This window comes from Dendrobium catenatum, unplaced genomic scaffold, assembly GCF_001605985.2.
Source record: "Dendrobium catenatum unplaced genomic scaffold, ASM160598v2 fragScaff_scaffold_1398, whole genome shotgun sequence".
In the NCBI taxonomy this organism is placed as follows: Eukaryota; Viridiplantae; Streptophyta; class Magnoliopsida; order Asparagales; family Orchidaceae; genus Dendrobium; species Dendrobium catenatum.
The window spans coordinates 47937-61539 of NW_021319860.1; the positions used below are offsets into that span (position 1 = coordinate 47937).

The 13603-nt window shown below is 35.4% G+C and overlaps 2 protein-coding genes across 3 annotated transcripts in view; both read right to left on the reverse strand.

The window, feature by feature from the left end:
* Nucleotides 1-1701: 1701 nt before the first annotated feature.
* LOC110107090 (leucine-rich repeat extensin-like protein 3) lies at nt 1702-4907 on the reverse strand. Its single transcript, XM_020837238.2, has one exon. It carries the CDS (start codon nt 4702-4704, stop codon nt 2158-2160), a length of 2547 nt encoding a protein of 848 aa, XP_020692897.1. The 5' UTR covers nt 4705-4907; the 3' UTR covers nt 1702-2157.
* Nucleotides 4908-10354: 5447 nt separating this feature from the next.
* Nucleotides 10355-13603, reverse strand: part of LOC110107091 (coatomer subunit beta'-1) — a 50373-nt gene continuing 47124 nt past the window's right edge. For both annotated transcript variants that reach the window (XM_020837240.2, XM_028699828.1), the window contains exon 26: nt 10355-10697. The gene's annotated coding sequence lies outside the window, so the exon portion shown is untranslated. The remainder of the gene's footprint in view (nt 10698-13603) is intronic.

Consider the following 13603-nt stretch of genomic DNA (forward strand, 5'->3'; position numbering starts at 1 on the left):
CATCTGATGTGTCTAGAGGTCAATCAAGACCTGTCACATCACTTATTTATGATGTAACATTACTGTTTATTGTTGTGTATCGGGTGACGTGGAGCATCCTGATTGACCTTCGGATGATCCGATTACCGCAACTATTAATTTATTCCTCAAATGAGAAGAAAATGTTAACACTTAGAAAAACATATAAAAATTTCATATATTTGTAACATTTTTATATTAATATTTGATAATATTTTTTTTAATGATATAATGAGATCATTAGTAAAAGAAAGCACGAACTTCTACTCTTAATAAGTTTAGCTCGAAATTATAATTGTTATTGTGTGCTGAAAATTTTATAACTTTTGATAAAAAAACGAGGGATTTACGTAAATACTATTTTATTTCATACTATTTACATATCTAACATCCAAAATTTTAATATTATATTCCTATCACTTATATAAAATTGTAATATCAAATATATATACATATCACTTTATTTCATGCTATTTACAGATCTAACACCTAAAATTATAATATTATATTCCTATCACTTATATAAAATTTTAATATCAAATATATCAGTCATATATTTTTACCACTCATACCATCTTATAACTTTAATATTTCATTACATGCACTCATATTTGTTTTATAAATAATGAGCATGTAAATTAAAGTTTTTGAAGTTAGATTTGTAAATCGCATGAAATAAAGGGGTATGTATGTAAATCCTCCTAAAAAGAATCATACACCTAATTCAAAATTATGTTTTAAGACAAAATACAAAAAAAAATTGCATTTTCTCATTTTTCTACAGAAAATGCAGCTTTTTATTGCATTTTTCATTCAAAGTCGATTTTTTATTACGTTTTATCTGCAAACGATTTTTTTTATTTAGTACTATTTTAAGGGGGAGAGAGGAACGGGAGAGAAAGATTAAATATTAAATTAAATATATCAATTTTTAATAATATTTTAAAGTATATTCAATATAAATTATGTTAATTTTTTTTAATATTTGAAATTAACTTTATTAAAATATAATTCAAAGGTTACTTAGAATTTTTAAAATTAAATAAAATTTGATTAAATATTTAAAATATAATTTTAAAGTATTTAAATTAAATGCTTAATTTCCCTCTCTCCGTCTCCTCCATGAAACATTGAAACCCTAAATAGTCCAAAATAGATTTATATTGGAAAGAGGAAAAACAGTTTGACTCAATATGAAACGATTCTATGAATGTGAATTAGAAATGACAAAAGGCATTATTTATCTCCAAAAGCATATCAAATTTGTATGCCATATCAATCATGGATTCTTGCTCTAACAATCAAATAAGCAATAAATAAAACTTGATAAATCTCAACTACGGGTTTTGTTTGGGATGACTTTCATACTGCTTCTTAAAGCAGCTTGATATAGGGATTCTATCGTTGAATCGTTGGAAGAAGAGGATGCAAGAAAGAATTTCTCAATCCAAGGAACAAATACATACAACAAGCTTCTAAAGCTTCAAATCATATAATATTTCATCAATAATGCCTTTCCTACTACAATGCATACATATATAAACTATCTATAAATCTTCTAGAAAAGCCTCTGCTGCTATGATGTTCCGCATCACAATTTTATAGTATAAAAATTAAAACATTTGTACTAAAAAGATGCTTTAAAAGACAATAAGAAAGTCATCCCAAACAAAAACCTTCATCTTCTACTATGATCAAACAGTCATGATACGAATTTGTATAAGAAATAAGAATTAAAAATCAAGAGTCCATGAAATAAAATAAATCTAGTATAGAAGATCAAGATAACAATTAAGAACACAGTTGATGATCTACTGGCAAATCTCATCATGCTCTATACATTGATTTTCTTTCTGCATCTAAGAAGCTCTGAATCGATTCCAAGTCTCTCTGTCTCTCTCTCCCGCCAATTTATTCACAGTGCAAATATCTATAATTTGCAATCAATTTTCAGACATTTAATTTCCACCCTCTACATTCATCTCCTTCATCTTCTCCATTTCCCAATCCAATCTCTGCTTCAATGGTCTCACCATCACAAAAAGTTCTGGGTTAAATGATCTAGTTGGCTCTACTATTTAACGAGCACCAATTTTTCAAAGGGAGAAGGGGAAAAAGATGAGGGTGATTCTCAAAGAATCAGTAATATGGGATACTAGGAGGCGGAGGGGATGCGTAAGATATGCCGGTTATTGGCGGCAATGGTCCCTCATACACTGGTGGCGGCGGGGGAGGAGTTTCGCAAGGAAGTGGAGGTGGAGGAGATGGTGATGGCGGTGGTGGTGAATTATAGTGAATTGGGGGTGGCGGTGGTGGAGATTGGTAATGATAAGGGGGTGGCGGTGATGGAGAAGGTGGTGGTGGCGAATGATAGTGGATTGGAGGTGGCGGTGATAGAGAAGGCGGTGGTGGAGAATGATAATGATAAGGCGGAGGCGGTGATGGAGAAGGTGGCGGTGGCGAGTTGTAGTGGATTGGGGGTGGCGGTGGTGAGGATTCATATCGATATGGCGGGGGTGGTGATATATAGCGATAAGGTGGCGATGGAGATGGGGAAGGTGATGGTGGTGGAGGTGGTGGTGATTGATAATGATAAGGCGGTAGTGGTGATGGAGAAGGTGGCGGTGGCGGTGATAACGATGGTGGAGGTGGAGAGGGTGATGATGGTGTAGGAGGAGGAGGTGGCTCTATACAAGGAAGCGGAGGAGGTGGTGGTGGTGGTTCGATGCAAGGAGGTGGTGGAGGAGGTGAGTTAGGTGGGGGAGGTGGTGAAGGATAATAATGAATTGGTGGAGGAGGAGAATTGGGTGGAGGCGGAGAATTGGGCGGTGGAGGAGGAGAATTGGGTGGAGGCGGAGAATTGGGTGGGGGTGGAGGAGATGGGTATGCTGGTGGAGGAGAATAATGTGGAATGGGTGGTGGCGGAGGTGAATAGATTAGCGGTGGTGGAGGGAAATTGGGTGGTGGAGGTGGTGAATGGATGCAGTAGGGTGGAGTGGGTTGTGGAGGCGCTGGTGATGGGGAAGCCGGAGGAGGTGATGGTGGCAAAGGTGAAGGAGAAGGGGGAGGGGGAGATGGTGGTGGAGGAGATAGTGGAGAGGGTGAAGGAGGAGGTGGTGAAGGGGGAGGTGGAGGTGGTAGCGAGGGTGGAGGAGATGGCGGTGGTGGTGGTAGAGACGGTGGTGAAGGGGGAGGAGGATATGACGGAGGAGGGGAAGGTGGTGGTGGCGAAGGTGGAGGAGGAGATGGTGGCGGCGGTGAAGGAGATGGGGGTGGTGGAGAAGGTGGAGGAGGAGATGGAGGCGGCGGTGAAGGAGATGGGGAAGGGGGAGGAGGAGATACCTGTGGCGGTGTAGGAGATGTTGTTGGAGGCAATGGCGGAGATTGGGAAGGCGGCGGTGGTGACAAAATTAGAGGTGGAGATGGGGGCGGAGGCCCAGATACTGGCGGCGGAGGAGATTGTGTCAGCGGCGGCGGTGGCAATGACGGCGGCGGTGGAACAAACGGAGCGCAGTGGAAGGAGTTGCAGTTCACCGGAAGACGCTGGAATGCGGCACATTGCTTCGGCGTTCGCTGCAACGGACGGCCAGGCAGGCAGTTTCGCCGGTCATCAAACGACGATACCCTAAGACAGACCGGCGGCTCACCAGTGAAGAAGTTGTAGGAGAAGGTAAAGTTCTCGAGCCGCGGAAGCTGGCAGATCGACGCCGGGATCTGACCAGAGAGGAGATTATGAGCCACATCAAGCTGCTCTAATCTACGCATTTTCCCGATCTCATTCGGCAACGGGCCGACGAGCTCGTTGTAGCTCACATCCAAAACTGTCAGCTTCTTTAGAAGCCCGATCTCCTTAGGAAAGCAAGATCTGAGTCCATTGTTCATCAGGATAATCTCATTAAGGGTTTTCGACATGTTGCCGATGCTCGCCGGCAAGCATCCGCCGAATCGGTTATTAGCGAGGACGATAACCGACACCGGCGAATTCCCGATGTTGTTAGGAATATCGAAGCGGAATCGGTTACTATTAATGAAGATAGCATCAAGATCCTTGTCAAAAAGCTCAGACGGAACCGTTCCCTCGAATTCATTGAAACGGAGGTCGAGATACTTGAGAGATGGAAGGCGAAGAACAACAGTAGGAAACTTTCCGGCGAAGCGATTGTTGCTGAGATCGAGCTCGTAGAGGAGGCGAAGACGGTCGAATCGGTGAGGAATGGTGCCGCAGAAACGGTTGGAGTTGATATGGAAAAGGGCGAGGTCCGTGAGTAGGCCTAGCTCTTCCGGGAGGAATCCGGCGATGTCGGCGTGGTTGATGTCGATGCCGGCAACGACAGTAAGGCTGTGGTTAGATGGAAGCGGGGCGCAGAAGACGCCCTTGTAGGCACAGACATTTGATCCGACCCAGGTTCCGGTCAGATTCAGCGGATCCGAGACGATCGCCTGCTTCCATGCCTGGAGAGCAATGTAGGCATTACGGAGGTGGGAGTTTGGGAAGGTTAGTGATGGATCGACCGTTATCTTCTCTCCGCGGTCGCCGTACTCATCGCGGTAGTAGAGGAGCTGCCGCTGCCGAATGGACACCGCCTCCGGCGATGTCAGTTCTCGGCCTGAGAATCCACGGGCGGCGACGAAGAGAAGGAAGAGGAGGCTAAGATGAGAAAGAAATTGTATTTTGCCAGTCTTCATCTCATCCTTGAGGTGAGGGAGAGAAGCGCCGAGCGAAGGGTTTTTTTTAGGGAGAGAAACGGAGAAAGTTATAGAGATAGAAAGAGAACCAGAATGAGAGCGAGAGAGCGCAAATACAGCTAAACCACAGCTATGGAGAAGCGTGAGCGAGAATTTAGTGATGGAAAGAGAAAGACACGCCTTTCTCCCTACCGAGCTGCTTCGGTTCCGCTTCTGGTGAGATATATGTAATGAAGGGTTATATTTGTCTTATCGTTATACTTATCGAGTTTGGAAGGCAGCGCGTTCGGCCAATATCCGATCCGATATCCAATTATTTGGTCCTACCAAATATTATGATTTGCTACTAATTTATATAAGCTTAATTATTTATTTTTTTCTTAATTATTAATATGATTTAGGGTTATAGGTATTAGTTTTTTTAAGAAGTGCATGTTTATAATATTCATATAAACTTTTTTTAAAAAAATTATTATAGGAAGTAATTTTGTTGTTAACTTGTTTTAAGTTTCGTGTTTGAGACGACCTTTTTGTTGCTTTATAAATCTGCTTTATTGTATAAAAATATCTTGAAAATAGAGAAAAAAATGTTGACAACCAGGGATTACGGTGTTTTGGCCTACCTTTGAATGATCTTTCCTACCTAAGTCCTTATTGGCATGGCTGGTCGTTTCTCGCATTACGCTCTCCCGCAATGCTTACTGCAGGCTTTTGGTATTTTTGGGGGTTGTTGTTATTGGAGCAACCCATGAGAAATTATTATGTGCGGAAACCGAACCATCCAGAGGCGAATAAGAGCGCGCGATGCCGCCTGGTACCGAACGATACATAGCAGTGATGTAGAGAAAAAAATAACGTGATGCACCCTCTCATTAGTCTCCGAACGTCATCTGATAACCCAATATTTTATTTATCTTTTTTTGAATTTTTTTTTTTATAGTGTTGAGCTGTCTTTATTTTTTTCCCTTCAGCTCTACTTCTTTTACACTAATCAATCTTTTAAATAACCTTTTCCTTTAGTTCAATACAGAGGGCTTTGCTCATAAATTTTTAATTATGAAAATCAGAAACAAAATAAAAAATGTTTTAGAAATATATGATTAATATCACGGATCACCAAAATTAAAACGATCCAACGATGAGCGTATGGGTGAAGGAAGACACGTGGAAGAGGTAGGGCCCACACATTAGCAGAGAGTTGGTATTGGAGAAGCCATGTGAGTGGGACCCGCCCGTCACGTCCCGTGCGGCTGAACCGTCGGCGCCTAGCCACACCGCGTCCGTGAAAATGAAAAAGGAAATGACACGTCATCACTTTTTGACATGTAGCCCTTCGTGTTGCTCCACCCTAATCTCGTACATCCTAACTGTTACAGCGCGGCGCATCGGACGGCTGTAAACATGACGATAACGATCCAATGGTTCTCATTCGATCGGCCTTCCCTTTTTATTGTTTTTTTTTTTGGATCCTATTTATTGACTGGCCGGCGTTCTTCATCGTCAATTCGCCATCAGGGAATAAAAAAATGAGACAATACTTATCGGCTATTATCATAAAACATTTTTTTAATATCTGATTTGTGATTTTTTATAATTTTTATAATATATTTATGAAGCCTAAATTTTATTTTCTGTTTTAATTAAGATTCTATTTGAGATAATTTTCTATCTGCTTTTTTTCTTAGATAATAATGATAATTTTATTTTTATTATTTAAAAAAAAAAGTCTGTTGTAAAAAATTTCAGAGTAACTAAATAAATTTCTCTATAAAAACTTTACAACCAACTTTATAAAACATGTATCTGCCCTAAATATAATATGCCACAACAACAATAACAACAACAACAAGCCTTTGTCCCACAAGGTGGTATCAGCTGCATGAATCTTTTTTCTCCATTGTGTCATATTATAAGTCAAATTTTAGCTTAAATTTAATAAGGAAAGATCATTTCTAATAATCTTTAACCAAGCCTTTTTAGATCTGTCTACCTCTATCTTTTTTAAAATAAGTCAAATCTAATGCCTCTACTTTCCTAATCGGGTCATCGGAAAGCCGCCGTTTTATGCGACCAAACCATCTAAGACGGCTCTATCTAATCTTATCTTCCACTAGAGCTACTCCAATATTTTCATGAATATGCTCATTTCGTATCATATCTCTAAGAGTAACCTGAGCATCCTCATCTCTGCAACACTTAATTAGTATTATGCTTCACCATAAAGCATTATCGGTCTCACCACAATCTTATAGAATTTTCCCTTAATTTTGAGGGGTACTTTTAAATTGTGAAAATAAAGTACTAATTTTCAAATCCATTTTGTTTTTTCTAGCTATTTCTCATATAACAATTAAAAATTGAATTAGTTAATTCATTCAATATAATTTATTTGTACCAAAAAAATTTGTAGAATTATTATAAAGAAACAATATGAATGTTTTATAGTATAATAATATTTATTTAAATATTTATTAATAATTTTTAAGAGTAATTCTATTGACAAAAAATTTCTTCTCATAAAAAAAAAAACTCTTGAATCAAAGTATACCATTTATTTGACTTTTTTTTTTCATTCAATAAATTTTATGATGAGAAAATATTATGTTAGGCCAATAATTCAATACCTTCCATTGAGAGGTATGGTCCATATGTGCATAGGGGACCAAAATATCTACCATTATAATCACAACGCACAGTGTATAATAAAATAATTATTAATTATTATAAATTATAAATGATTATTAAATTCAAAGCAAATTGCAATAAATAAAACATTAGGGAAGACATAGAAGACCATATTAGTATTTTAAATAATATTTATTTAATTGCAAGGATTTTGGTGTTTGGTGTGAGCCATAACTGTTGCTTGTGACATATTAAATGAATGAGATGAAATGTTGATGCTCAACATATATAGATATTTATATATTTATATAATTAATGAAGAAAATAGGACAACTCTATCTGTAGCTTCATTGGTGGAGATTATGATTTTTTTTTTCTACTAAAGATTTTGTGATGGATAGAAATTTTATTTTAGAAGCTTCTTTCATCGGTTTGTGGCTAATTTTAAAGCAAAAAATCAGATAAGATTTAATTTGAGAAAAATATATTTTTTTTTGTAAAATTAATTGGGAATAGATATTATGTAAAAAATAGATTTTTTGAGAGTTATTATGAGATTTTTTTTAGTATTGGACAAAAACTTTCTTATGTATACCACCCTTATAAATGTGATTATAAGATATTGTTTTTCTCCTTAGAATTTGAAAAAAAAAATCAGAAAATATAAAATATGACCACCACCTTTAAAAAAAAGAGATAAATTTTAAGATTTATTTATTTTACGTACATACCACATTATTTCATACTATTTATATATCTAACACCTAAAATTTTAATATTATATTCTTACAACGCATATAAAATTTTAATATCACATATATCACTCTTATATTTCATTCTTATCACCCATACCACCCAATAAACTTTAATACTTCATTTCATGCACATATATTTGTTATATGGGTGATAAATATATAATATTAAAATTTTAGGTATTAGATATGTAAATAGCATAAAATAAAGTGGTATGTATGTAAATCCCCCATTATTTATTCAATGACTAGGTGGTTTTTATGATTAGTTGAAGCTCCTAATGAAAGAGTTTAAAAATAAGACAAAACTATAGACTATAAATAGATTAATTAGTGCTTAAGATACTAAGATTAACTATTATAAGGACCACTTGTTTTTCATTAGTTATTAACTATACATCCTAATAACCTCTCCAACCCAAGCCAAGAGTAATAACTTCTCTTAATGTGTGTGGGCTCCACACAACATGACAAAATATTGGTGGATTAATCTCTAGCTATTACGCATGTCATCCTTCCGCTAAAAAATGCTAATCTTTTATGTATCATTTCAATCTTATCGGATGTCCCCAATCCCCTCTACTACGGCATCGCCTCTTTAGTGGGGCAAAATAAGTGTTAGCCCGATCCCGTGGGTGACCTCGCTAGGTTCGGCCGAGGGATTAGTTATGCCGCCAAGCGCTCCCTTTAGAGTGGCAGCGGATAAATACTCATGTTTCTAAAAGAAAAAAATCTAGCTATTATAAGCCTAAGTAATCCAAATTAGGACTAGAAATGATTTTTACTAAATTAAATTATGCTTAAAGCTTGTTTTTAGCCATAGCTATTCCTTCTTGTTTTCAAGAGGATGAACTAAGATATTTTTGCTAGAGCTATTGTTATTTTAATACAATTGGTCAATGAAATGTTAAAATTGTTTGAGAGATAGAAAAATTTTAGGAGAATCTACAGTGTTCAAAGTCACACCAAAACCCTAATAAATTCAATAATTGTAAGGGGACAGGATGCTATGAAGATGATAAGATGCATGCAATAAATAACAGTTGATTGATTGTATGTTTGTACGCTTAAGTTGAACCAATCAACACACATTGAATAATAGCGGAGAGGATCAAATCAAGTGTAGCATATAATGAATTAAACACTTACAACTAAACTTTTATTTTGTTTTCGCTCATATATACGTTTTAGGGGTGCAAATGAGTCGAGTGGAGCTTGACTCGTGAGCCAAATCTCGAGCTTAAACTCGAGTTGAGCCCAAAAGTCAAGCTGAAGCTCAACTTGCCGATGATAATGAACTCGACGAGCGGCTCGTCGAGCGTTCCATTTCACAATTCACAAGCAGGTGTCGCTCATTCCGTCGTTCGCACACGGAACGCGCTTACGCTTCGGTTTACCCCTTGACCGGCCCGTCGTTCCGACTTCAACCTACCGCATGTAAGGATTCGAGTCCGACCCCTACCGTTCCGCATCTCAGCCTGCCCCTTGTTTCCGAGCCGCTCGACGAATAATCGAGTCGACATTCCGCGGTTTGAACTCGAGCTCGATAATCGAACAAGCTCGAAATTCTGCTCGAATTGAAAAATTGATAAACTCGACTCGCGAGCTCGTTAACAAGTAGAGATCGAGCCAGCTTATCTCACTCGCATCTCTAATATATTTCAATATCAAACATAGCTGTGATGGTGCCTTTGCGGCAAGTTTTAGCAGTCCCAATCTTCTTGACTCAGCAAAATATTTCTTAAATATATCATGCCCAAATATAAAGTCAAAAATATTTCGTTTAAATTATATAAAAAAAAGGTATGCGGCTATTCATTTCAATTAAAAATACCCCTTTCATCGCAAATAGAAAAACAAAATGAAAACCAAAAAGAAAGTGCATCATTTGACTATGATCTTTGATCTTATATTTACAAAACCAAAACAAAATATATATTAAAAAAAAAAGGAATAAACAATACTGTTCAAAGGACCACGCTAATGATGGGAATAATACAAAAATGGGAGTGGGTACCCACATAATGGCAATCATTAGGACAAAAACTACTCCATTAATCTCCATTTGTCCTAATAAATACTTCTAATGATAAAATAATCATCACAATAATAATAATAATTATAAAAAAGTTACCAGTTCTCTTTGCATTCATAAACTAATTTTTCACTTAATCTCAAACCCTTAACATATAATTTATATATCAGATTTTTTTTTTAATATAGATATGTAAAACAATCTATGGGATTGGTAGAAGAAAAGAGCAAGATGAGAATGTCAATAATTTGAGAAATTATTTTATGTAGAGGTCAAACGCAGAACGTTGTTCGGAGATAAACTATAATGCGTCACATCAACAGTACCGAGCCGTGGTAGCAGCGGTACCGAGCAAAATCGAGCCACGGTACTGAGCGAAGCGTTGACGTGACGCATTCTGATTGATCTCCAGACGATTTCTCCAATAATTTGTTAGTGCTTACTGTGATTTTGAAATACAATCGTCGGCAGAATGAGCTGAGATGGGATCCACTGGTTCTGGTTCTGGTCTGGTAATAAAAGAGTAGTAGAAGAGTTCTTTGCCAGCTATTACCTGCTGAGTTCGTGGAGGGCGACTACTCCTGTAATGTAAAAAGAAGAGTGGGGAATCTATCAAATTAAATAAATAAACAGAGCATCATTTGAAGCTTTTAATTTCACAGAGAGTTAGTCTGATGCATGTCTGTGTGGGATAGCATAAAATAATAAAAAGACAAATAATATGAGAAAAAAAAGTCGAACTAATAAAAATTAGATCAAGGAGTTGGTTCAGTGAGCTGTTATTGTTTTGTTTAGTGGATCTTAGCTATAATAAATGATTGATCATTGGAAACTTTAATTATTAAAAAACTTTAATAGCTGTCCATGAATGCTACTGTAGAATTTTTTGTATGAAAGTTTTTTTTTTAAATTATTAAGAGCAAGATAATATTTTTTCTTTTTGAAAAATTAGAACTGCTATATTTTTATATATATATATATATATATATATGATTAGAAAAAATTCTCATAAAATTTTAGTTTAAAAAAAATATATCAAAAAAAAATTATTTTAAAAATCAATAAGAAAACCATCCAAAACTTCATTTGATATAAACTTTTTTCGTAATTCCTATTCGGCCACTATTTTTTTTAACTTTTAAAACATTTTTATATTAAGAAGCTGCTTTCTACTACAGTTTTAAAAATTACTTTATATACATTAACTTTATGAGGTAGGAAAAAAACCATTCCAAACGAAGCTTAATTTGGATTAATTAAAAAACAAAGTTCAAAGCAAATTTAACTTGTTTGTCAACCAACTTGTGACTTGGATAATTTCAGAAATATTAAGAGGATTTCCATAAATGCTTTTGAATTCTTATACATTCACAAATCTAACATAAACTTTAATATTTACTTATATAACACTATAATAATTAAATCATATCAAAATATATTATAATTATTCTATTTTGAATAGATTAATATTAGTGATATTTTTTATTTAGCTTTAAAATGAGGATGCTATATACGCAAAAAAAAAAAAAAAGTACATTGCAATTATATATATGCAGAATTATTAAAAATATTTATTTTCTTACTTCCCCTAAACTTTCTTTTTTAATAATTTCCCTACAATAACTATATAAATTAAAATAATCTTTTCTTTTATAATAAATAAGCCAGCTAATGACCATTAATTAGCCCATTTATAGCTCAACTCTACCCATTAGCAATCAATCTAATCAGGAATACAATTAATTGTGGTATGAAATCAACAAATAATAACGATAATAGAGATTAGGTGGGAATTGCATGTAATAACTTTTTTTTTTTTTCAATTTCTTCCCCTTTTTATGTTCTTTAGGGCTCTCCTATTTCAAATTCAAACTAAAGAGACCACCACCACTCCTTTTTGCCCCCCACTTTTTGCCTCTCCTTTCTACTTAAGAGTATGCAAGAAGTATGTCAAACATCTATCACCAAATCTTCTCTTTCATTCAATTTTGCTAAGTTTAGTGTTTGGCAGCAATGTTTTCAAAGTGATTATCAATTTTTTTTTTAGATATTTAGGTCATTTAAGGCAAACTCACACACACAACGCATACACAAAGACTCGAACCCAAAACCTCTTAGTTGAAAGCCTAAGCTCTCAACCAACAGGCCAAGATGAGCTTTGTAAAGTGATTATCTTTAATGGTAAGGACTGGCGAAGAGCCATACCAACTTGTTTGGAGGATAAAGTGCAAGACATAGGAAGAAGTAAAGTTAAAATATCATTATCCTCCAAACAAAAGAATTTTTTTTTTACTAAAAAACTTTTTTTAGAAAGTAATAAGAAAAATGTCCAAAATAAAATTTTAAGGAAATAAGTATATGCATATAGATTTTGAACATGTAGGCAGTAAATCAAAAATTTATACACAGCTGTGTACAAATTCTTTATTTGCTATATGTATCTATCACAAAAATTTCTCTCAAGAAACTTAACTGGATAAATTTCATCAATACACCAGTGATCTTGTTGCAAGTCTATTGTTAAAGATTGAAAAAAAAGGGTGACCGCAAGAGATCTGCGAAATTATGGACTTAGGCTTTATTTGGGACGGTTTTTTTACTATTTATTGAAGCAACTTTCTAATAAAAAATTAAAAATTTTGTACTAAAAAAATGCTTTAAGAAGCAATAAAAAAACCGTCCCAAATAAAACCTACAACTAATCATTTGATAATGATAAATAATTATACAAAGATAACAAAGACAACCATAAGGCCTAAAGGAAGCATGCAATCAGACCTTTTCTATGGGAGAACATCTCATTTCTCAACCACCATAGTCACCAAAAACCGTGTGCCAGCTATAAAGCAACGAGAATAAGGAACTAGAACCCTATATATATTTCTACTAGTTTGAATTAAAGCAACCGGCCTACCAAGGAAAAAATAAATAAAACTCCAGATCAGAAAAAAAAAGTTATGAAAGGTTGTTCAAAGCCCTCGAATATGCTTCGAGATTTGTGTTATGCAGCAGAACATCTTAAAGTTAAGTGAATCGCAAAGCAAATCCAACGGCTACAAACCACCTTTCATAAATTGTCAAGCATCTTTTGGTTTTATAAGAAAAATTTTCCGGTGCTATGAACTCATCAGCATTCCATTAGCACCATTACTTTGAAGGAATAAGTTATGCAAATCATTCCAGCAAAGGAAGTTGGTGACAGCTGGTTCTTGCAATGTAATTAAAATGCTTAGTTATATAAAAAGAATGTTTGGCAAAGGAGGATATTCAAATATTGTGAACCAAATATGCAGCTTAAGTAGATTCTGGGAGCCAACAAGAACAGAGATGGATTGGGTGAGTAGCCAAGCAGGCTTAGGATGATCCAAGCAAAAAAAAAACATATTTTCACGACAATTAAAGCGAATTACACAGGCCAAGAGCTCACTGGAAAAATAATAAGAATAATGCACCACTATAAACTGAAGAAAAATAATAATAATAATAA

Bases quoted from the DNA above. Each gene is read 5' to 3' on its own strand.
- LOC110107090 (XM_020837238.2), bottom strand. From the start codon at position 4,704: ATGAAGACTGGCAAAATACAATTTCTTTCTCATCTTAGCCTCCTCTTC.